Raw genomic sequence first — 27,191 nt, forward strand, 5'->3', positions numbered from 1 at the left:
AGTAATAGAGAGATAATCCCTGCCTGACTCATCTCCTGATTTCAATTTCCATCTACAACGATATTATGCGTAAACTATTAGGTTTACATGAATTATCAAAGCACAAATTAAGAAAAAGGCGGATTTTATCAAATTAAATCGTTTAACGATTAAAAAATGTTATAATAACAATATTCTCCCGTTTTATGCCGCTCACGTGGCTTTGGGAGTATACCAGGGTAGTGTGCTATATCTAGGGCCTACGGTATACAAGGAAGGTAACAGGGCCAGTGCTACGCTTCAACCGCCTATTATTTTTTACCCCTGGTTTTACCCAAGGTAGGTACTCACTTTATTCAAGATGAATTGATCTGGGGCCTATAAACATTTTAAAAATACAGAGATATTGCACAGTCACTTTTGCACTTGCTGTATTACAGCACGCGTTATTTTGACAGTAGAGCATGCGCAGATGTGATATTTGGCTTACGCTGCGCTATTGGAAATAGTGCCTGCCGTTATTAGGGGAGCCGTTACGCTGTGCGGTATTCGTTGCGCTATTTTCTTTTTAGGTTATGTATGTGGTTTGTCTTTCATTTAAACTAAGTTTATTTGTAATAATTTTCTAAAATAAGTACCTCAGACAGTAGCAAACGAATCAGATTTATGACGATTTGTGTTTATTAAAATAAGTTTTAGATCAAAATCAATTGACCTATCCAGAAAATTGGACGTTAGTTCAGGAAACATGAAAAGTACAACTGGAAAATCTTTTATTTTAAGAACACTAAGGATCATTTGTTTCTCTTGCTCGATATTTGGAAGAAAAATCAAACCTTCCTTCCATTTAAATCAAATTAATTTGAACATGTAATAGGTATGTTCATCATCTCACAGAATGTTATGAAATATGATAAACTCGATGTTTTCATCATTAGCACTGGCCAAAATGAGAGCTTCTAAATTTTCATCCAAAATTGCATACAAATTAGACAAACAAAACTAATCTTAATCGAGCCGTAAAAATACCGCAACCAAAATGTTGAGCAATATCTGTATTTATAACACATCTGAGACATGTCAATTCGGTCAAAATAGCGCGGTGTAAATAGCGCAACGTAGGCTGTGTTAAATTTGCAATATCTCTCTAATGTCTAGTTGTTCTTGCCGGCGGTAGGATTTGAACTCCGGACCACCGGCACGCGAGCCAAGCACACTATTGCTTATCTACGCCGGCCCCGGCCCTTTAAAAAATGTTAAATGTTAAATGTTGTAAAATAGGTTTACAAAAGTACTGTCATTTTAAGCTTTTAAATATTTAAAGTAACTCAGACGCATCAGCAGGTAGGAAGTTAATTTTTTTATTTGAATTGTTCGCATTTTTACACGAATTTAACATAAAATACAATTTTCTACGTCTCTTAGAACCAGAGTTAGCTCGTTATCTTCATTTCTCGATTTTACTACAGTAGACTTGCGTCCGAGGTTATCTGAGCCCCTGCGTTAACCAAGGCAAAAGTCATAAAAGAGTTATAGCTGGTGAGTCACAACTGCGAACTGCGACACATAATAGAAAACAGTATTGTTATTTGTTCTGACTGCAAAAGATAATTAGTCACAGTGTAATACATAGTCCATGTTGTGAGGCCATTTTCATATGAAAAAATTCCTGGTTCGGTTTCTTTGCTGATTTCTATTCAAAAAGGTCCCCTTTAACCCTTAACCACTGACATGCGGTATGCCATACCGCACCGAAAATATATTTTGTTGTAAAACTTGTTTTATAAAAGATTCCTAGAACACCATGTGTACCTTCAAGTGGTGTGTATTGTACCTGGTTTCAACTGCTGCAGTTTTAGTATGGTTTAAGTCTTTGAAGAATAGGCAACGGTATGGCATACCGCATGTCAGAGTTTAGGTCCTGAAACATCCACGTCAGTGGTTAAGGGTTAAACAAATCGGAAGGGTGCCGGGCCTAATTGACCTATAATTGTAGCATTCACAAAACGCACCACAACGCAAAAGTTTAAGGATATTTTTATAAATAGACGTATTTTGTTTATCTGTAATCAACTTAAAAAAAGTAATACAAAATTTGTAGTTTAAGTTGTTGTTTAATATGTCAAAAACCATAAGTTGCAAAAAACAGAAAATTGGAGCAAAAAAAATATATTGCAAATCACCCATGTTTCACATACCACCATAAAATGTCAATACGAAATATAAACTTAAAATAAAGTATGGCCACCACGTTGGTTTATCACAGCTCTACATCTAATGTTCATGCTCCGAATCACATTGTTAATGTCTGCTTGAGGTAGTTGTGTCCATTGTTCTCTCAGAAGCTCTTTTAATTGAAACTCATTGTAGATATTGCCCATATGTGGAGTAATTCTTCGTTGGAGCATGTCCCATACATGCTCAATGGGATTCAAGTCCGGTGATTGTGCTGGCCACGGCAATACATCAATACCCTCGTTATGTTTGTTACAATATGCGCAACATGTGGTCGAGCGTTATCATGCATAAAGTAAAAATTTTCTCCAACAGCAGCAGCAAACGGGCGCACAACAGGTTCAAGAAAAGTGTTCAAATATTGCTGACTTCTGAGAAAGCCACGTGGGAAAATGAGGTCAGTTCTTCCGTCAATCATGATTCCGCCCCATACCATTAATCTACCACCTCTGTATGCATACACTTCTTGAAGATGTCGTAATCGTTCTCCATTTCCGGGTCGTCTCCAAACTCTTGTCCGACGAGAATCTGGATGAAATCCATATGTAGACTCGTCACTAGACAAAACTGTGGCCCAGTCATTGTCAGTCCAATTCTGAAACTCTTGACACCAGGTTAATCTTGCAGCGCGATTGCCTCTAGATAGAGGTGGTTATCTCAGTGGTCGCCGACTACGAAGATTGGCTTCATGGAGACGATTCCTCACAGTACTGCGGCTAATTGTTACATTATGTGCAAGCTGTAATTCATTAACCAATTCGGGTGCTGTGATTGTTGGCTGCCTTCTGGCATTTAAAATTAAATATCGGTCTTGAGCGACGGTTGTACAGCGACCACGTCCTGGATGTTGCTCGGCTTTACTCCCAGTGTCTCTAAACCGACGCCACAAACGACTTACGACGCTTTGGGAGACACCCAGCTGGTCAGCAACTACGGCTCTCTTCATCGCGTCCAACGTTAAATGTTGTCGTTGCATGGTAAAAAGACAATATCTTTAACTCACCTATTAAGTAAGAATGGTATAAAGAGACTAAAATTAAAAATAAACAAAACATAAAAATGTCGATTTTTTTGTCCCTTATAAAAAACATTCTAAAACACGTATTGCTATCAGTTTTACAATTTTTGTTTGATAAAAAGTGAGTGTCTGTATCAACAATTATAGTACAAGCAAATTTATATGTTCATGAAATTTCTGTCATTGGTATTGTCAAATTATTAAAATATCCTTAGACTTTTGCGTTGTGTGTATATATTGGCTGTATAAGGTCAACTGTTCATTCTTCCGGCATTTGCTGCTTGGTTCATATTAATTGTTTCTTTATTATTTGAACTACTTCTTCATAACTCGGATTTTCCATTTGCTTCACCGCCGTATAATATATTATTATCTAAAAAAATTTTGCGAATTGCGAGTGTATTTTAATAACAAGCTGTTAAAACACAATAAATACCCGAAATACCTTGGGGTTACTCTAGACAGAACGCTCACATTCAGAGAACACCTGACAAAAACAGCAGCCAAATTGAAAACACGCAACAATATGATACAGAAACTCTGCGGCACTACATGAGGGTCCATAGCATCAACATTAAGATCCTCTGCTCTTGGCCTGATATATCCGGTGGCAGAATACTGTGCTCCAGTGTGGCTAAATAGCAGGCATACCCACCTGGTCGACACCCAACTAAACTGTGCTATGCGTATGATAACAGGCAAAATTAAGCCCACCCCTACAATGTGGCTACCTACCCTTAGTAATATAGCACCACCCAACCTACGTCGCGAACATGCATTGGTTAAAGAATATAACAAAATAATGGACAGTCGCCAGCTTCTAGTCCATAACGACATCCCCGATATTCTTGGAAACCGTCTCCGATCCAGGTTACCCCCTCTACAATCTGCTCAAGCGCTGCAGCAATCCAACTTTGACTTAAATACCCGATGGAGAGAAGATTGGGAAAGTAGGACAGATCCGCATTACCATATCTACCGGACATCATAGGGAAACCTGGCGAATTTGAACGTCCCCGTAAGATTTGGGCAGCCCTTAATCGAATTCGAACAATTGTTTAAAATTGTTTAAACAATTTCTGCCCAAAAATTCCGCCCGGCACCCTTCTAATTTGTTTAAAAGGGAAATTTTTGAACAGGAATCCGTAAAGAACGGGAGCGGTCTCATAACATGGACTATTAAGTATGCCTCTGCCCTCTATCGGCTGCTGTTGGATTGAGCCGAGGTCGAGCCGGTATTCTCAGAAATTGGTCACCGCCTTATTTCCAGAAATGTATGTGTCGTGTTAAGGCACGTATCCACTATGTTGGTGCTTCGCGCTCCTGCAACTGCTCCCACATAGTGGATACGTTGGCGCTCCCCTCAGTGCAACAGTGGGCGATCGGCCTCGGTGCTCCAATCGGTGGCGGTTTATACGTAGAGGAGCGCATGCCGTATCGATTGAAGCAGATTCAAAGATTCAAAATTTATTGACTACGTTTACAAAAAAAAAATTGAATTATAGCAAGTCAGTTTGTTATATATAAAATATACAGGGTTTTCGTATATGTACACAAAATACGAAGATTTAACTTAAACACTTAAATAAAATGTGGTTCTTTACTGAGTTACAGGGTGTTTTATCTAAAACTATTCGACGTATCCTTTTCATACTTGGCAGGAAGTATAGGTACTGTACAAACTACTAAATTATGTTAAACATACGTTTCTGTCTATTACCAGAGGTGTACGACGGGGGAAAGTGAATGGTTGACCCTTTCCAAATTCTACGCCACTGGCGGAATTGCTATTTTAGTTCAATTTTTTGATTCTCCAATACTTTCTATGAAAATAATTTCATTCGTAAAGATAAAATCATTAGTTTTCGAGATCTTTGAAGTTAAAAATGAAATGACACGGTTATTTTGATTAATGTATTGTGTCGCTTCATTTTTAATTTCAAATATCTCGAAAACTAATCATTTTATCGTTACAAATGAAAAGTATATTATTTACATAAAAAGTATTGAAACATCAAAAAGTAACACTAAAATAGCAATTTCGTCAGTGTAGTAGAATTTGGGAAGGGTCAATCAGCCACTATGCCCTGTCGTACGCCTCTGGTAGTAGCTAGAAACGTTTATTTATCTTAACTTAGTAGAGTGTACAGTACCTACACTTCCTGCCAAGTATGATAAGGATACGCCAAATAGTTTTAAAGTACTGGGTACAAATAATTTTTTAATTTTAATCATATGAATCATACCATAAATTCATCAAAATACCTGTGCCGTTTCATATTTAACTTCAAATATCTCGAAAACTAATGACTTTATCGTTACCCATGAGGAGTATATTATTTACGTAGAAAGTATTGGAGAATCTAAAAATGGCACTAAAATAGTAATTCCTCCAGTGGCGTAGAATTTGAGAAGGTTCAACCATTTACTATCCCCTGCCGTATGCTTCTGGTAGTAGCTAGAAACGTTTGTTCATCATAATTTAGTAGGATGTATAGTAGTCGCACTTTCTGCCAAGTATGAAAAGGATACGTCGAATAGTTTTAAAATGCTGGGCAAAAATAGTTTTTAAATTATTAGATAAAACACCCTGTAACTCAGTAAGGAACCACATTTTATTTAAGTGTTTTAGGTTAAATCTTCGTATTTTGTGCTAAGGTTTCTCCAGTTACTATATGGACAATTATTAATGAAACACCCTGATATACAGGGTGTAACAAAAATACAGGTCATAAATTAAATCACATATTCTGAGACCAAAACTAGTTCGAATGAACCTAATTTACCTTAGTACAAATATGCACATAAAAAAAGTTACAGCCCTTTGAAGTTACAAAATAAAAATCGATTTTTTCGAATATATCGAAAACTATTAGAGATTTTTTATTGAAAATGGACATGTGGCATTCTTATGGCAGGAACATCTTAAAAAGGAATTATAGTCAAATTTGTGCACCCCATAAAAATTTTATGGGGGTTTTGTTCCCTTAAACCCCCCAAACTTTTGTGTACGTTCCAATTAAATTATTATTGTGGTACCATTAGTTAAATTCAATATTTCTATAACTTTTTTGCCTCTTAGTATTTTTTCGATAAGGCAGTTTTTATCGAGTTGCGGCTTCTTTTTTAATATGTTTACATAAAAATTTTATGGGGGTTTTGTTCCTTTAAACCCCCCAAATGTTTGTGTATGTTCCAATTAAACTTTTACTGCGGTACCATTAGTTAAACACAGTGTTTTTAAAACTTTTTTGCCTCTTTGTATTTTTTCAAGAAGGCACTTTTTATCGAGATATTACTTCTTTTTTAATATGGTTCAAAATATACCTAAAAATGTAAATCATAAATAAATTTTCATATTATGTATTACCAAGTCTCCATAATCGTACTTAGCCATATACAAAAATATGTGGTGGATTTGACAAATATTCAAAATATCTCGATAAAAACTGACTTTTGTAAAAAGTACTAAGAGGCAAAAAAGTTTTTAAAATATTGTGTTTTGCTAATGGTACTACAATAATAATTAAATTGGAACGTACACAAAAGTTTGGGGGGGTTTAAAGGAACAAAACCCCCATAAATTTTTTATGGGGTGTCCAAATTTGACTATAATTTTTTCTTAAGATACTACTACCACAAGAATGCCACATGTCTATTTTCAATAAAAGATCTCTAATAGTTTTCGATATATTGGAAAAAATCGATTTTGACTTTGTAACTTCAAAGGGCTGTAACTTTTTTTACGTGCACATTTGTACTAAGGTAAGTTAGGTTCAATCAAACTATTTTGGGTCCCAGAATATGTGATTCAATTTATGACCTGTATTTTTGTTACACCCTGTAATAAGATAATATTATGTAATGTATAATATACAAATAACATATATGTATGTATAAAAATATAAATACATTGACGCGCATGCACAAAGTAAGACATTGTATAGCCATAGTGAGGTCCATGTCACCAGCCCCCCCTTTTTCGATTTGAGGGTCAAAAAAAGCTCATTCGTTTGTATTGCGTTAGTACTGGATTGTATCACCCTTCATTCGTTTGTACTGCCCCCACCCTTTTAAATCTGCCTGGAGGGGCTGGTGACATGCCATCCCCCCCTTTTTCGATTTGAGGGTCAAAAAAAAGCTCATTCGTTTGTATTGCGTTAGTACTGGATTGTATCACCCTTCATTCGTTTGTACTGCCCCCACCCTTTTAAATCTGCCTGGAGGGGCTGGTGACATGCCATCCCCCCCTTTTTCGATCTGGGGGTCCGGGATGGGTATGTTCGTTTGTACTGCGTTAGTATCGGATTGTATCGTCCTTATTTTGTTTGTACTGCCCCCACCCGTCTAGATTGGCCTGGGGGGGCCAGTGACATGCTACCCTCTACTCTGCACTTTTTGCCTTCTGAATGTCGAAAATAGGCTATTTCGTTTGTACTGCGTTAGTACTGGATTGTATCACCCTTCATTCGTTTGTACTGCCTCCACCCTTTTAAATCTGCCTGGAGGGGCTGGTGACATGCCATCCCCCCCTTTTTCGATATGGGGGTCCGGGATGGGTATGTTCGTTTGTACTACGTTAGTATCGGATTGTATCGCCCTTATTTTGTTTGTACCGCCCCCACCCGTCTAGATTGGCCTGTGGGGCCAGTGACATGATACCCCTCTACTATGTATTCTTTGCCATCTGAATGTCAAAAATAGGCTATTTCATTTGTACTGCGTTAGTACTGGATTGTACCGCCCTTATTTTGTTTGTACTACCCCTACCCTTATACATTTAAAACAGAGAAGGATTAGTGCTAGGAGTAAGGACAAAAAACAGCCAAACCTTGCACATAGTAACACCGTGGGTGTAAAATTTGGTAAATTCGTCAAAAATGAAACGAATTAAATTTTGAAACTGAAAAACAGGCTTGCAAGCCACTCTCCACTCTCCATGGGGAATGGAAATTCACCCCCTCAGATGGATCTCGGATAGTAGCGATTTGAAAAATGGTACATGTATTTGTTGGAGATATTTTGAACACCATTTTCAATCAGAAATCAGAGCAGCGACCTTGTCTTTTCCTACTAGGAAGAAATTTATCCATCCCCTCAACAAATTTTACAGTTTCAGACGCTATCGATATGAAAATCAAAGATCTTATGCGGCGCATTCCGAAATGCACTCTTCGTTGTACAATTTCAACCTCTCTGGATAACTGATTAACTGAAACATACATACGGCAGAATTCATTGGAATCGAAAATTATTAAAAGTATTTGGAACATTAAATGAAAAATTCCCACAATCAATATCTTTCTTACCATCTAATGTCAGAGACCAGATAACAATAATTGCAGCTGCTATGTTATGGTAATTTGTTTTCTAGAAAGGTTTGTATTGTTCATTTATGACTGCAATAAGATTCAGAATTTCCGTATTTCATTATTTGTAAAATAAATATAGTGTCAAAAACTTGCTTATACATTTGACGCACTGTCCGTCAACGTGTTAATTGACTCTACACATTCAGTGCCAAAACGAGACATTTTTATAGAAAAATATTTGCAAGTATATTAAATGCCAAACTGACCTATTAAATAAACAATGACATTGCAATTTTCGATTTCTACTATGGAATTATCGCTGTATAGACCAGTGCGGATCTGTTTTGAGGTGGATGTGAGAGGTGCCATTCCGATTTTTGCAGATAAAATTAGGTGACAACTTCAGTAAATATAATTGACTTATGCTCCTTCTCAAATATGTTTGGAACATTATTAAAAAAATTTAAATATTTAAAAATTTCGAAAAACATCGATTTTTTTCAACTTTCATTGCTTGTAACTTAAAAACGATTCATTTTGGAACAAAGTCATAGGGAAATAAAATAAAGATAATTGAATTTTGTATGATATACGACACGACTGGTATAAAATATCTTAAATGATTATCCTTTCTGCAAAATAGCAATAAATACAAAATAAGAGGGCAAAATAAGCCTCTTTTTATTCAATGTTTTTCAACCACTTTGGTTGCACTTAGAACCTTCGTATTTTACTTAGAAAATTCTTACAACATACTCAATCCGTCCACTAAATTTCATTAAAATCGACATAATAGATTTTGCATAATAATTTTGCAATCTAAATTTTTTTAGAAAAAGTTCAAATTTTTTAAAAACTTTCTGAACAAAAAGTAGACCTGTTAGAAGTTTGCTAATTTTTTTACATATCGAGAGGTACTTTACCAATCCAATACACTTTACAAAATTAAAATCGGATTATTTAAGCGGCCTCAGCACTGTTTTAAGGATATAAACAATTTTTTTGCTTATAAACAAATATAGTGAGGACGTTTGAGTTGGAATAAATTCATTTTCTCGAGAATGGGCAACTCTGGAGATAAATCCCTAAACAGGTCGATTTTTATATTTAAATTATAATTTTTGGGATATCTATCATACTACTAACGTCATCCATCTGGATGTGATGACGTAATCGATGATTTTTTTAAACGAAAATGTGGGTCGTGTGCTAGCTTATTTGAAACATTATTCAATTCTCTATTTATTACATAATTATTTATACAGGGTGCCCAAATTTTTTTTAATTAATTGAGACAAACAGAAGAAAATATTTAATTTAGTTAATTCGACATACATTTTACTGTTGTCCTAAAACAGAAAAAAATGTTTATTTCATAAATAATAGAAAAATGAATTTATTCGTATTTATTAACTCAAACGTCTTCACTGTATTTGTTTATAAGCCAAAAAATTGTGTATAACTTTAAAACATTGCTGAGGCCGATTAAATAAACCAACTTAAGTTCTGTAAAGTGTATTACATAGGTAGGGCGTACCTTTATATGTAAAAAAATTAGCAAACTTCTAAATAATGGTCTACTTTCTGTTCAGAAAGTTTATAAAAATTTTTAACTTTTTTAAAAAAATTTAGATTGCAAAATTATTATGCAAAATCTATTAAGTGTATTTTATAGTCCTATATCATAAAAAATTCAATTATCTTTATTTTATTTCCCTACGACTTTGTTCCAAAATGAATGGTTTTAAAAACGATTGAAAAGTTTTCAACAGAGAGGTTGAAATTGTACAACGAAGAGTGCATTTCGGAATGCGCCGCATGAGATCTTTGATTTTCATATCGATAGCGTGTAAAACTGTAAAATTTATTAAGGGGATGGATAAATTTCTTCCTAGTAGGAAAAGGCAAGGTCGCTCCTCTGATTTCTGATCGAAAATGGTGTTCAAAATATCTCCAACAAATACATGTACCATTTTTCAAATCGGTAGCGTAGAACTACTCCGAGATCCATCTGAGGGTGTAACTTTCCATTTCTCATGGAGAGTGGCTTGCAAGCCTGTTTTTCAGTTTCAAAATGTAATTCGTTACATTTTTGACGAATTTACCAAATTTTACACCCGCGGTGTTACTATAATAGTTTTGGCTAATTTTGTGTCCTTACTCCTAGCATTAATCCTCCCCTGTTTTAAATGTAGAAGGGTAGCATGTCACTGGCCCCCCAGGCCAATCTAGACGGGTGGGGGCGGTACAAACAAAATAAGGGCGATACAATCCGATACTAACGCAGTACAAACGAACATACCCATCCCGGACCACCATATCGAAAAAGGGGGGATGGCATGTCACCAGCCCCTCCAGACAGATTTAAAAGGATGGACGCAGTACAAACGAACGAAGAGTGATGCAATCGAGTACTAACGCAGTACAAACGAAATAGCCTATTTTCGATGTTCAGAAGGCAAAGAGTGCAGAGTAGAGGGTAGCATGTCGCTGGGCCCCCCAGGCCAATCTGGACGGGTGGGGGCGGTACAAACAAAATAAGGGCAATACAATCCGATACTAACGCAGTACAAACGAACATACCCATCCCGGACCCCGTGATCGAAAAAAGGGATCCCCCTCGAGTCAGATTTAAAAGGGTGGGGCAGTACAAATGGATGAAGGGTGATACAATCCAGTACTAACGCAGTACAAACGAAATCGCCTACTTTCGACGTCAGATGGCAAAAAGTGCAGATTAGAGGGGTAGCATGTCACTGGCCCCCCCAGGCCAATCTAGACGGGTGGGGGCGGTACAAACAAAATAAGGGCGATACAATCCGATACTAACGTAGTACAAACGAACATACCCATCCCGGACCCCCATATCGAAAAAGGTGGGGATAGCATGTCACCAGCCCCTCCAGGCAGATTTAAAAGGGTGGAGGCAGTACAAAAGAATGAAGGGTGATACAATCCAGTACTAACGCAGTACAAACGAAATAGCCTATTTTCGACATTCAGAAGGCAAAAAGTGCAGAGTAGAGGGTAGCATGTCACTGGCCCCCCCAGGACAATCTAGACGGGTGGGGGCAGTACAAACAAAATAAGGACGATACAATCCGATACTAACGCAGTACAAACGAACATACCCATCCTGGACCTTCAGATCGAAAAAGGGGGGGATGGCATGTCACCAGCCCCTCCAGGCAGATTTAAAAGGTTGGGGGCAGTACAAACGAATTAAGGGTGATACAATCCAGTACTAACGCAATACAAACGAATGAACCTTTTTTTGACCCTCAAATCGAAAAAGGGGGGGATGGCATGTCACCAGCCCCTCCAGGCAGATTTAAAAGGGTGGGGGCAGTACAAACGAATGAAGGGTGATACAATCCAGTACTAACGCAATACAAACGAATGAGCTTTTTTTTGACCCTCAAATTGAAAAAGGGGGGGCTGGTGACATGGACCTGCCATAGTGTTGGCAAGGTCTTTATTTAACAAGGGCTTAACATGCTTAAATTCAGAGAGACAATTTCCGTATATGACTGCTTGGTATCTATCACTTAGATACGATTTAATTAGTTCCAGAGGAGTACCTCTGATACCGTAAAAATGCAGTTTTTTAGTAAGATATCATGAGAAACACGCAGTTACAATTACGGCAGTTTGGTTAGGCTTCTCCAGACCATCAACTATGCCACTCATCACATCTAAGAGTGCACGAGTTGTGGAACGATCCTTTCTAAACCCATATTGTGAACTGGTAAAAATGGTATTAGTGGCAAAGTAGAATTTTTTCGATTATTTTACTGAATATGGAAACGATAGAAATTGGGTTATAATTGTCAACAAGATCACGATCGCCCTTTTTAAAAATAGGAACAATTTTGGAGTATTTAAATGTAGTTGAAAATATCCCGATTGAAAAAATGTTATTAATGAGATGTGTTAAAGGTTCAGTAATTATTTCACAAGTGTTTTTTTTTATAAAAGATGCGTTTAGTTCATTTGTATCCAAACACTTTGAATTTTTTAATGAATCGCACCGAGGGGGAGCGCCAACGTATCCACTATGTGAAGCACCGCGCGGAGCACCAACATAATGGATACATGCCTTCACAGGTCGTGTTTTGTCTACAACTGCTCCAACTCTCCAACCAATAACTAATGTTAAATGTTAATCAGTACGAGTTGAGCTACCAGCGCGGCTACAGTTTTGTTCGCGGTCTTCCAGATCGTCAAATTAAGTTCCTGTAATGTAAAATTGTTCCTTTTGGAAAAATTTTACATTACAGTAACTTAATTTGATGAGGCGTCTAACTAAGCATAAAATTGAGGCGAACCATCGCACCGCCGCCTCAAAAAAAGGAATGAAGCTTAGGTGTGGCTTAGGTACGCAAAAATCAATCAGACAGTAATATTGATAAGGTAAATATTTTTATCTTTTATATACAGTACTGTATTAGTTTTTAGTCATTAAAATAACCACAGTTATCCGTATTTTTACAAAATGAATTTTTTATTTGAAAATCAAATCTATGTGTTCATTTTTCTTGAATTACACTTATTATTTTTACAATTACTTTTCTTGACTGAAAATTTTTTGATGTCTCGAATTTCCTAAACCTGTTGTCAGATTTAAGTGATTTTTTTAATATGTTATAGCCTTGTTATTTAACAATAACGCTGTAATAATACTGTTGCTAGACAGGTAAATTGTCATTGTATACCGGGTGTACCAATCAAATTGTGTTTTTTCTCAAAGTTCACCACGCCCTGTGGAATATTTTAGCATTTATAACATTCTGAAATTAAAACCCAACTATAGCCATAAGTTTTCTTAACATTATATTTTTTGAGTAATTCGCTTATGTTGGATAATAAAAAAGTTAGGTACCTTAACAACTAGCCATGTTCTTCATCAATGCAGGGTGTTTCTAAATAAGTGCGACAAACTTTAAGGGGTAATTCTGCATGAAAAATAATCACCGTTTGCTTTATAAACATATGTCCGCAAATGCTTCATTTCGGAGATACGAGATGTTGAGTTTTTTCTTACAAACTGACGATTTATTTATTGGTCTAAAACCGGTTGAGATGTGCAAATGAAATTTGGTAGGTTTTAAGAGGCAGTTAATGCGTATTTTTTGACATACAATTAAACATTTTATATTCACCATTGTCGTGCATACGGGTAATATGACCCGGTCATTACCCGTATGCACGCCAATGATGAATATAAAATTTTTAGTTGTATGTCAAAAAATGCGCAATAACTACCTCTTAAAACTTACCAAATTTCATTTGCATGCCTGAACCGGTTTTAGAGCAATAAATAAATCGTTAGTTTGTAAGCAAAAATTCAACACCCCGTATCACGAAAACGAAGCATTTGCGGACATATGTTTATAAAGTAAACGGTAAACGGTCATTTTTCATGCATAATTACCATTTAAAGTTTGTCGCACTTATTTAGAAACACCCTGTATTGATGAAGAACATTGCTAGTGGTTAAAATACCTAAGTTTTTTATTATCCAACATAAGCGAATTAATAAAAAAACATAATGTTAAGAAAACCTATGGCTATAGTTGGGTTTTAATTTCAGTATGTTATAAATGCTAGAATATTCCACAGGGTGTGGTGAACTTTGGGAAAAAAACAATTTGATTGGTACACCCGGTATACAATGACAATGTACCTGTTTAGCAACAGTTTTATTACAGCGATATTGTTAAAGAATAAGGCTGTAACATATTAAAAAAATCACTTAAATCTGACAACAGGTCTAGGAAATTTGAGACATAAAAATGACATATTTTGTGGGATGCCCGTTTTCTGTGACGCGCAGTGTATAAACAGGTTAATTCCATAATTTTTATTTATAATTATACAAAGTTTATAATGATATTTTTATAGTTGAATACTTGTGATATTTTCCCTATTCTAATGCGAAATTAAAGTTTTTGTGCATTTTTCAAAACGTTGCAAAATCAACTTTAAAGAAAAAAAATTACTCAAAAAATAAACGACTGCACAGAACTTTACAAAACTATTTTATATATGTACTTGACAGAAAGTGTAGGCACCATACACCCTATTCAATTATGATAAATAAACGTTTCTGACTATGTACTTCCAGAGGCGTAAGACAGTGTATGGTTAATCCTTTCCAAATTCTACACCACTGGCGGAATTGCTATTTTAGCGCCATTTTTCGATTCTCCAACACTTTATAAGTAAATAATATACTCTTCATTCGTAACGATTAAGTCATTAGTTTTCGATATACTAGAAGTTAAAAACAAAACGGCACATTCATTTTGATTAATGTATTCTGCCGCTTCATTTTTTACTTCAAATGTCTCGAAAACTAATGATTTTACCGTTACGAATGAAGAGAATATGTCAACCATTCAGTTTCCCCTGTCGTACGCCGCTGGTAGTAATCAAAACGTTTATTGGACATAAAAGAGCCTTTCTGTTAAGTATGACAAGAATATGTCCAAATAGTTAAAGTACTGGATATAAAATTTATATCCAGTTTTTTTATTTATTTATATCCATTCAACTATTTAATAGTTTTTAAATTTTTAAATAAAACACCCTGTACCTCAGTAAGGAGCCACATTTGATTTATAGACCAGGGCGCATCTGTAAAAATATTAGTACATTTGGACGTTGAGAGGTGACTCATATTTTTTGCAGAAATTGCTTGAATATAACTCATACAATAATATTTGATTTATCCTCCCACTCAAAAAGGTCCGGAACATTGTTTAAATAATCAAAATGTCAAAAAATGAAGGAAAAATTCGATATTTTTCTTCGTTTTTTGATTATAACTTTAAAAGTATTCATTTCCGAGAAAAGTTGTACCGACATAAAAGTTGCATAATTAAATTTTCTACAATATAGGATTCGTTAAAAATTTTAAAAATTGTCACCCTTGTTGCAAAATAGCAATAATTGCGAAAAAACGATAAAAAAAAACAAGCATTCGCATTTTACGTTTTTCAACTATTTATGCTACACTTAGGACCTTCATATTTTAGCCAGAATAACTTTATGATATAAGAAAACAATACTATGAATTTAATTAAGATGAGTTTAATAGATTTTGCAAAATAAATTTTGCAATCCAGCTTTCGCAAAAGATTCATTTTTTCAAAATGTTGCAGGACTGAAAATGTTGTTACAGGACTTTTTGGTGCTACGCGCAGGACAGCTAATAGTTTTCTCTGATTGGGCATTCCAATGACCTTTGATAATGATTGATAAATTTTAATTTTTAGTACATTTCGATATAAATAAATAAATTTGTTTATTGCAAAATAAAAACACATACTCTGTGCTTTGAAATAACACTGTTTTTGACAAAAACTTTCTTTGTTCATATATTTTAAGTTAGAGAATAAAAGTTTATTATTTTTAAACATATGCAATTGTTTAAACAATATTTCACAAACAATAATAAAATTAGTTTGATTTTTGTGGAATTAAAATACAACAAAATATAGGGTAAGAAAATAATATATTAGATAAAGATTGGAAGAAATTTTGGTGGAAATCAACTTGTGTGAATCGAACACCGCTGTCCTGCGCGTAGCACCAAAAATTAATGTTCAATTAAAAAAATTCCTAACGCCGTGGTAGTTAATGGATTTTAATTTTAAAAATTGCAAATGAAAGGTACAGTATTCTTCTATACGTAAAAAAAATTCAACTTGCTATCTGCTTTATTTTCAGTCCTGCAACATTTTGAAAAAATGGTTTTTTTTGCAAAAGCTAAATTTCAAAATTTATTTTGCAAAATCTATTGAACCGATCTTAATGAAATTTACTGTATGGTTTTATGATATCATAAAGTTTGTCTGGGTAAAATATGAAGGTCCTAAGTAAGTATAGCATAAATGGTTGAAAAACGTAAAATGCAAAATACTTGTTTTTTATGGTTTTTTCGCAATTATTGCTATTTTGCAAGAAGGGTAACAATTTTTAAAATTTGTAACCAATCCTATATTAAATTTTTTTTTCAACCATTTCCTAACAATCCTATATTGTAGAAAACTTAATTATGCAACTTTTATATCAGTACAACTTTTCTTGGAAGTGAATACTTTCATACAACTAAGTTATAATTAAAAAACGAAGAAAATAAACGAATTTTTCCTTCATTTTTTGACATTTTGATTATTTAAACAATGTTCCGGACATTTTTGAGTGGGAGGATAACTCAATTATTATTATAGGAGTTAATTCCAAGAAATTTCTGCAAAAAAATATGAGTCACCTCTCAACGTCCACCTCAAAACAGATGCGCCCTGGACTATTAAGTGATTTGGGCTAAACACTAATATTTTGAAATCTAGAATCTACAACTTTCACCACAACTTTTCAACTTAGCTCTGGAGCACATAATCAAGTGCAAGAATCGAAAAACCGAATACAGTATTTAATCGAGAAGGACCAAACTTACTACTGGCATTTGCAGACGATATCGATCTAATAGGAAACACACGATTAAGGATGAAGGAGACTTTCGTGAGGTTCGAGAAGGAAGCAGAGAAGATGGGGCTCTAAATCAACGAAAACAAGACGAAATATATCTACATATATGAGCCGCAATAACCACAGCAGAGACAGAATCGGTCAGAACATCACCATCGATGACTTTAACTTTGAGAGCGTTAGAGAATTCAAGTATCTTGGAATAACAATAACTGAAGACAATAACGGATCACAAGAAATAAACAACAGGATACAGGCCGGCAACAGATGTCTTTTTGTCCTCCAAAACCTTATAAAATCGAAACAACTAACAAGACGTACGAAGATACAAGTGTATCAATCAAGTGAAACAATCATACGACCCGTTGTGATGTATGGAAGCGAAACGTGGACGATAACAATGGCAAACGAAGAGAGACTACTTGTTTAGGAAAGAAGAATCCTAAGGAAGATATTTGGTCCTGTGCTGGATGAAGCATCAGGACAATATAGGATAAGAACTAACAAAGAGCTCGAAGAACTTTACCCAGAAGCCAACATCATAAAAGAAATAAAGTCCAGAAGACTCCAATGGGCAGGACACCTCAGAAGACATTCTGACCAAAGAACAGTAAGACTGTTGTGGGAGGAAGTCCCAACTGGAAGGATACCACGCGGACGCCCTCGACTCTGGTGGCGAGATAATATAGCGGGAGACCTAAGCGCGATGGGCGTGGAGAATTGGATGGAGGTTGCTCAAGGGTTGTAACGCCACGGAGTAAGATCTACAATAGGGATGTTCACTAATTTTTAAATATAGTTAAATTCAATAGATTACAAGGTATATAAAAACGTAACAATCATAAAACTGTTTAAAAATGTATATTTTTTAAGATAAATGAGTTCATAATGTTGATTTTCTTGGAGGCTAGAAAAACGGTACCCTGCAGCGAGGCTACGGTCTGTGACGTCAGCAGTCGTAACGTCTTTGATCGACTAGTTTTGTATACTTATGTACTCAGTGTATTTGAATGTGCGCAGTTTTTTACGTATTTAATTATTAAAAATAAAGCCAAATAAGTGGTGTTTTGTTCCTGGGTGTGTAAATACATCAAAAAACAGTTCTGACAAGATTTTTATTACCGTTCCAGCCAATTTAAAACAGAAAAAGAAATGGTTTGTTGCAGCTAGAACTTAAAATAACTAACTTAAAGAACTAACTTAATAAAATAAACATTATAGAAGTTTTCCAGAGACTTTCGGCCCTTGGTAATAATGTAATTGTTCTTTCTGCATTTACATTTTTCAAATATACTTATTAGTTTTCTCAGGATTCGAAAAAAATGAATGAATTTAAATAGCATTGGACCAAGATTTTGCACCTACCCCCTTAAAGAGTAAATGAAAAAGTTTCGGGACCTCAAATTTGTATTCCTTAAACTGGGATATTCCTAAAAACGGGATTCTAATAATACATACAGTAAAAGTAAACCTTGAAATAACTACATGTGGATGTAGGTATGACTTTATATTATATTAAAATCATTAATAATTTAGTGAAAAGATTGGTTGAAATGAAAATGTATAATACCCAAGTTCAAAAATATTTTTTACCTTGGAACAGTTGTCAACTCGAAATACGAAACAACCGAAATAAGATCTAGAGTTGAAAAGGACATAGCAACATTTAACAACATGCATGAGAAATATTTTCACCCATTGCGACATAATATCTCTCCCACTAAAAATGCGGCTGCTAAAATGTTATTATTTCCTGTCTTGCTATATGGCGCAGATGCCTAGACAATAATGGAAACATTAATGAAAAAGCTAGAGGCATTCGAGATGTGGGTGTACCCACGTATCCTCAAAATATCCTGGGCGACCCACACCAACGTACAGGTATTGCGTCGAATGGAAAAACAAAAAGAAATCTCTTTTACAATTAAGAAACGAAATCTTAAATATTTCGGTCATATCATGAGGCATGATAAATATCGTATACTCCAACTGATAACGCAAGGTAAAATAGAGAGCAAACGCGGACCCGGTAGAAAAGACACTCATGACTTAAAAACTTACGCCAATGATTTGGACAAAAATCGATCGAGTTATTCAGAAACGCCTCAAATGAAATTAAAATTGCCATGATGATAGCCAACGTCCACAACGGACAGGGCACATGAAGAAGAATAACAATATTTTTAATAAACCTAACCACGGTAAAGTAATAACCAGCCAATGTATGTATACAATATGCATGCGTATGCGTACAATGCATGCATACAACTTTCTCTATTTTTTTTTGTGGAGTATTAAGCATTTATTTTTTTAGCTTAAAGAAGACATGGAAAATTATATGGAATATACACTCAGTAAAGCTGTGGTAGATTTATTTTTTACAAGATGCCAATAAATCATACACCATTGTTACATCTACACTACAGTCGGTAGTTTATACGAATCGGCTTTCTGAAAACCTTCTTCCATTTTATTTGTTTATTTTTGTAAAACCCAAAATATGTCCTTACAAACAGTCTATCCACTTTAAACTAAACAAATTCAAATTCACTATAAAACTCCACTTTAACCCTGATAAAACAAGAAGAGAACAAAATAAAATGACCTGAAACGTAAAACAGGTAAACAGTAACACTATGAGAATGACGCGCGCTTGGGGTATGCAACTAGTGACGTCAGGCCAATAGAGAATCGTTCTTGAAATTTAAAATAATGCTAGATTTCTAATAAAGATTTTTTATAGAAAGGCTTTTTCAATTTTGTTGAAATTTTGTACAATTATTCCTAGGATGTTTCTTAATCGTTTTACATGTTTGAAATGACTTTTTAATTTTTTGTGAACATCCCTATTCAGAGATTGTACATTCTTAATAAATCGCCCTGACCGATATACATACAGGTTGATTCATTGATAATGTCCAATCTCTGATTTGTAGATTCTAGACCTCACAACATTAAAATTTAACCCCAATCACTTAAATGAAATGTGGCTCCTTACTGAGGTAGAGGGTGTTTTATTTAAAAATTTAAAAATTATTTGTACCCTTTACTTTCAAACTATTCGACATATTATCCTTGCCATACTTGACAGAAAGTGTAGGTGCTATACACCCTACTAAATTATGTTAAATAAACGTTTCTGACTACTATCAGAGGCGTAGGGCACGGGAAGTGAATGATTGACCCTTTCCAAATTCTACGCCACTAACGGAATTGCTATTTTAGCGAAATTTTTAGATTCTTCAATACATTCTATCTAAATAACGTACTTTTTGTTCGTAAGGATAAAGTCATTATTTTTCCAGATATTTGAAATTAAAAATAAAACGGCACAGTTATTTTTATTAGTGTATTGTGCCTCTTAATTTTAACTTCAAATATCTCGAAAACTAATTATTTTATCGTTACAAATATAGTATATTACTTAAAATATATATAAGAGTATATTACTTACATAGAAAGTATTGGAGAATTGGATAATTCCATGATGGTACAGAATAACCAAAAAAGTTTAGAAAAAATGTAGGTATTCTCCAGGTTTGAAAAATATGACGAATTCTACAGGGTGATTAATAACTACGTGGTAAAGCAAACATACAATTTTTGAAATAGGACACCCTGTATATTTGTGCATAGTTAGATTCCTCTCATAATTCCTGTTCATATATTATTAAGTTTCAAACTACTATAAAGGGCATTTAACGAGTTTTGACAATTTTTATATCTGTGTCGCTATGAAATTTACATCCTGTATATAAAGAAAAAATACATTAATAATTATTCATTTTAGATAATAAGTTAAACAATAGGTTCTAGTTTTCAAATTGAGTTTAACAGAAATCATAGACGAATATTCATATACAGAGTGAACTACGAAAGGAAATTTCTATTTTCTCATATTTTGTTAAATGTAGAATATACCTACAAAAATTTTATTTTTCTTTAAAGTTCACTTTGCTGAAATGTTACAACGAATTTAAAACATAAAGACTGTTAAACAGAAGTAAAGGAGTAGGAAATACTTTTATAAACTTATGAAAGCTACAATAAACTTTTTGTCATTTCAAAGTGTTTTTTTATACAGGTTGTTTAGTGTTTGATTAGATATACGCACTGTAAATGGCAACACTGCTTCCCCGCTGCCCACCTAATGTCGTGCGGATTCAGTCATTCGTCATTCTACAGTGGCTGTGCAACTCGTTCTCATAAGCAACGTTGCCGATTTTAGCGCTTCCTTCATTGGGGTATATCTAATCAAACAGCCTGTATACAAATCCTAAGTTTATATAATATTTAAATTTACCTTGAAATCTGGAGGTATGAAAATCTGCTAGATAATAAGTAAATGTGTACAAATCATAAAAATCTTAACTGCAAGTGAATAAATCTGGTTACATCTGGCTGTACTAACGATAACATTGCATTTTCATAGTATGTATAAGAAATATTTTATATATTAACATTTACTAACACAATATTTATTTTACATCCTGCTTCCCTGGATACATAGGCTTTGGTAAGCATTTTACAATATTGCACTATAACACCTTAAATGTTCGGAAAAATTTCAGGAAGGTATCGCTAAAAATTAGATTGATAGTCCAGTAAAGAAAAAAAATAGCTGAAAAAATCTTTTACACGTTTTTGAAGGTTGTAAAAGGTATATAGTGTGTCAATTTGAGAAGATACCACCCTCTATAATTTGGCCCCTATAGAAAATCTAAAAATATGCAAAAACACATCAACTCTCTAGCGGAGGCGGACACAATTCCCAAAATCTTTAATGGAAAGAGGGATTTAGTGATATCACATTTTAAAGATCATTTAACTATCTTTCCAAAAATACCACATACATTATATTTCTTTCCAGTACTTTTGGAAAAATCAAGTAAAACCGTAAAGATAAGTATCGAATTCGGAACTCCAAAATTTTTTTAGAGTATTGACTCGCAAGATTTTTCCAAAAGTACCGAAAAGAATATGAACATATAATGTATGTGATATTTTTGAAAAGGTAGTTGAACGACCTTTAAAATGAGGTATCACTCAACCCCTTTTCCATTGAAGATTTTGAGGACTGTGTCCGCCCCCGCTAGAGCGTTGATGTAATTTAGTTGAAAACTGATCTACAAAATGACCCCCTCACAAATAAATTTGACCTGTTTGTGCATATTTTTAGATTTTCTGTAGGGACCAAATTATAGGGGGTGGCAACTTTTCAAATTGACACACTTTATAACGGATAGCTGATGACAAATCCTTGAAGACGTATGGATAATTTTGCTTTGGTTTTTTTAGCAATCATAAAAAGTGAAAAACCATTTTTTTGTATCAAATGTTTTTTATAATTTCAGAGAAAGTATATACACATAGTTTCAAAAGTTATGCATCACCCCTCGTATTCACGATGTTTACGCTTTTATAAATCCGTATCTTTATCACATATTTAATGGGTCTTATTTATAAAAAATATACCATTTTTGATTTTTTATTTTATTTGATTACCCATTTAATTGACCTGGTTTTACCAAGGTGTAAACATTTGAAAAAATTATTTTGGTGAAATTTTTGAAAACGCGATTAAAAATGAATCGTATTTTAATTTCTGAGTTGGACCGTATAAGAATTATCGATTTAGTTGAAGAAGGCCATTCACATTGGTTCGTGGAGGAAAGAGTGGGTGTTTCTCAGAGTGATGTCTCACGGATATGACATAGGTTTCTGGAGACAAACTCATACGGAATAGAGCTCGGTCTGGTAGACCCCGAGTTACCAATGATCGACAGAATAGATATATCAGAATTTCCATCCGTAGAAATTCTTCTATGTCTGTACCAGCCCTCCAAAGAGAATTCAGGCATGCTACAGGAGTCAGAGTATCTTTGGCTACAATAAAAAGAAGAATTTTAGACTCAGGTTTGAGGAGTCGTCGACCAATAAGAGTTCCTCAGCTACAACCTAGACATGTTTTGGACCGCCTTCAGTGGGCTCAAGAACAAATACAGCTCCCCCAACTGTTTTGGAATTTTGTGCTTTTTTCAGACGAGACCAGAATCTGTTTAAATAGCGATAACCGGCGAATTTGTACGTGGCGAGAGCCAACAAGAGCAGTACAGCTAGCCACACACGAATTCGCCGGTTATCACTATTTAAACAGATTCTGGTCTCGTCTGAAAAAAGCACAAAATTCCAAAACAGTTGGGGGAGCTCTATGTGTTCTTGAGCCCACTGGAGGCGGTCCAAAACATGTCTAGGTTGTAGCTGAGGAACTCTTATTGGTCGACGACTCCTCAAACCTGAGTCTAAAATTCTTCTTCGTATTGTAGCCAACGATACTCTGACTCCTGTAGCATGCCTGAATTCTCTTTGGAGGACTAGTACAGACATAGAAGAATTTCTACAGATGGAATTCTGATATATCTATTCTGTCGATCATTGGTAACTCGGGGTCTAACAGACCGAGCTCTATTCCGTATCGAGTTTGTCTCCAGAAACCTATTTCATATCCGTGAGACATCACTCTGAGAAACACCCACTCTTTCCTCCACGAACCACTGTGAATGGCCTTCTTCAACTAAATCGATAATAATTCTTATACGGTCCAGCTCAGAAATTAAAGTACGATTCATTTTTAATCGCGTTTTCAAAAATTTCACCAAAATAAATTTTTCAAATGTTTACACCTTGGCAAAACCAGGTCAATTAAATGGGTAATCAAATAAAATAAAAAACCAAAAATACCAACCATTTTTTATAAAAAAAAACCCATTAAATATGTGATAAAGATACGGATTTATAACAGCGTAAACATCGTGAATACGAGGGGTGATGCATAACTTTTGAAACTATGTGTATTTCGTTGATCTGGTTGAAATCTAGTACACTTCAATAACTCATTAATTGCCACAATTTCAAGTACATAGTTACATTATCTGTCATTGCGCAAAAAACAAAATTATTAACAATTATTAAAACAAAGCAAAATCAGCGGTACGTCTACACGTACATATACCTTTTAGAACTTTGAGAGAGCTTTCAAACATAAACAAATTGCAAAAAAATATAGGATCCTTTGTAAAAGGTGTATTTAAAAGACCCAAATAAGGATTACATCACAAAACAAAACGTTTTCGGATTAACAAGTAATCCATCATCAGTGTTAAGCCAATAGCGTTAACCCATGCGTGAGCCACCAAAAAGTTATGGGTAAAAACCCTTTAAAAGTTGTTTAAGATCTTAAATGATACTTCTTCTTCTTCTTCGCGCGACTAGGATTACTCCTGTTTGTCTGCCTCTTATTCTGTTTCAGTTGTTGTTGACTGTACATTGTCTTTCCACCTTTTCGGCGGCCTTCCAACGGGTCTTCTGCTATACGGCTTATTGTTTTTACAGATGTTCGCTAATCTATCTGGTTCCATTCGGTTTACATGTTCGTTCCAGTTTTTCTTTCTTGTTTTTATCCACCTGTTAATATTTTGAATTTTGTATCGTTCTCGTATTGGTACTTCTGTTGCTTTGTCTGTCTCTTAATGATATGCCCGCTATTGATCTTAATACTTTCATTTCGATATTGCTGATTTGTTGTTTCGTCTTTCTTGTATCGGTCCTTGTCTCCGCTGCATATGTTAGGATAGGTCTTACTGTTGTCTTGTATACTTTTATTTTGCTTTCCGTGGTCAGATATTTGTTTCTCCATATGGTTTCTCGGAGACAACCACTTACTCTTGCCGCTTTTGTTGCTTGTGTTGTGGTCTCTGTTCTTATATTCCTGTCACTAGTGATCTCTACTCCTAGGTAATTGAATTTCATTACTTGCTCTACAATTTTGCCGTCTATTTCTAACTTGCATCTACGCGGCTCTTTACTTATCACTATACATTTAGTTTTTTCTACTAATATTCTCATATTAAGTTTATTTGCTGTGATATTGAAAGTGTGGAGCTGCCTTTGTAGGTATTAGGTAATTAAATGATACTACATAATATATTATGATTAAAATATATTCATCAAATATTCCTTGATATTACCCAGGGCAACACAGGACTCTAACCCACGTGGATGTGATATGAGAGGGATGAACCTCACATATTGAAAATTGAGTGTCAACTGATGTGAACATATTTTCAATATGTGAGGTTCATCCCTTTCATATCACATCCACGTGGGTTAGAGTCCTGTGTTGCCCTGGGTAATACCCAGGAATATTTGCAACATCCATCTATTTTAATTATAATATGTAGTATCATTTAAGATCTTGCAACTTTTAAAGTGTTTTTAACCATAACTTTTGGTGGCTCACGCATGCATGCTATTGACTTAGGCTTAGGTAACACTGATGATGGATTACTTGTTAATCCGAAAACATTTTGTTTTGTGATGTAACCCTTATTAGGGTCTTTTCAATATACCTTTTACGAAGGATCCTGTATTTTTTGTGATTTATGGTATACAGCCAGCTACAGGAATTTTATTTTCCTCGTGGATTTTTATAAACCAATTGCTAAAGAAGAGAGGAGAGCAGGAGGGAGGGAGAGAGTGATAGCATCATTGTATAAAGATAAAGGGGACATTCATGACTGCGAGAACTATAGAGGGATAAAATTAATCTCACACACTGAATATTTGTGTGTGAGAGAGAGAGAGAGAGAGAGAGAGAGAGAGAGAGAGAGAGAGAGAGAGAGAGAGAACTGTAGAGCAAAAGTTAAGGAGAGAGACATCGATAGGAGAAGTACAGTTTGGGTTTATGCCAAGAAGAAGAAGAACAGATGCATTATTTGCTTTAAGACAGTCGATAGAGAAATACGGCGAGAAGAAAAGAGATCTACATTTGGCATTTATAGATCTTGAGAAAGCGTATGACACAGTTCCTAGACAAGAACTATGGAGATGTATGAGAGAGAAATGGGTTCCTGAGAAGTACGTAAGTCTCACGAAGGATATACATGAAGAGCTGTAAGGAAACATACAAGTACAAGAGTGTGATGAGACCTGCGTTGGTGTATGTTGGTGAAGTGTGGCCTGTAAAGAAGACTGGAAAAAAGATGGAGGTAGCTAAAATGAAAATGTTACAGTGAATACAGTCGATTAGTGATAGAGCTAGGGTGAATACAGTCTTAATAAAGATTCAAAAACAAAGAGTGCAATGGTTTGGTCACGTTTCGAAACCATTCATGTTATATCTGTGATCATGATTTTAGTCGAATCGATATATTTTGACTTGATATATTTTACGATACCTTCTTAAGATCTCCCACATTTTACTGCAAATAACAAAAAAAAATCATCTGCGACTTTGAATTATAATAAACTAATTAGTAATTTTGTTTTAAACATAGGCACCAGATGGAGAAAGTCAGCCTAGTACAGAAGTTGATTTGTTTATTTCTACAGAGAAGATTATGGTACTCAATACAGATTTAAAAGAAATAATGATGGACCACGCTTTGAGAACTATTTCCTACATAGCAGATATTGGTGACCTAGTGGTGTTAATGGCAAGGTAGGTGATCTACAATATGCATTCAATTTATTTTCATGAACAGCTTTGTTCAGATTATGTAGCTCCTGGTAGCATCTGGAGCAATATTTCTGCGCATTGTTAGATTGAATTTGGAGTATGTGAAGACTCTTACCAAGTTCGTAGGGAAATTCATACATAGATTTGGATATTATGCGGACAACTTTTGTATGAGAGAATTCGATTCTGTGAGACTACCCTCGATACCCTGTTTATTAAACCAGGAGATTTTAGATATAAGTTCAGCCACGATTTTCTGAGTCCTGCCCTTTGCAATACGGAAAGGTTAGAGGAGGTACTTACAATTTGTGAAAAAATCCACAGGTTTCTATTTTCGTGTGAAAATTATATTGTCCACGAAAAAAAAAATGGGGTGTTGCAATAAATTTGAGGTACTTACAATTTGTGAAAAAATCCACAGGTTTCTATTTTCGTGTGAAAATTATATTGTCCACAAAAAAAAATGGGGTGTTGCAATAAATTTCTTAGTCATGCGATATCCACAGAATAACAGGATACTATCGATTTTATGAAAAAAAATTTTTAAATAAAAATTAATTAATTTAAAAAATAAGAACATTTAATTTTAATTTCGTAATTTAAATAATACTAAGGTTCTTATTTTGAGGTTAAA

General features: G+C 34.7%; 1 protein-coding gene across 15 annotated transcripts in view; it reads left to right on the forward strand.

Annotated features, from left to right (window-relative positions):
- LOC114331300 (amyloid-beta A4 precursor protein-binding family A member 2-like) overlaps positions 1–27,191 on the forward strand; it is a 252,334-nt gene that overhangs the window by 181,415 nt on the left and 43,728 nt on the right. For all 15 annotated transcript variants that reach the window (XR_007701099.1, XR_007701098.1, XR_007701100.1 and 12 more), the window contains one exon: positions 26,376–26,539. Coding sequence is in view for 11 of the 15 variants with exons in the window: in XM_050663253.1 (XP_050519210.1) it covers positions 26,376–26,539 (164 nt within the window). In the remaining 4 variants the exon portion in view is untranslated. The remainder of the gene's footprint in view (positions 1–26,375; positions 26,540–27,191) is intronic.

This window comes from Diabrotica virgifera, chromosome 10 (genome assembly GCF_917563875.1).
Source record: "Diabrotica virgifera virgifera chromosome 10, PGI_DIABVI_V3a".
NCBI lineage: Eukaryota > Metazoa > Arthropoda > Insecta > Coleoptera > Chrysomelidae > Diabrotica > Diabrotica virgifera.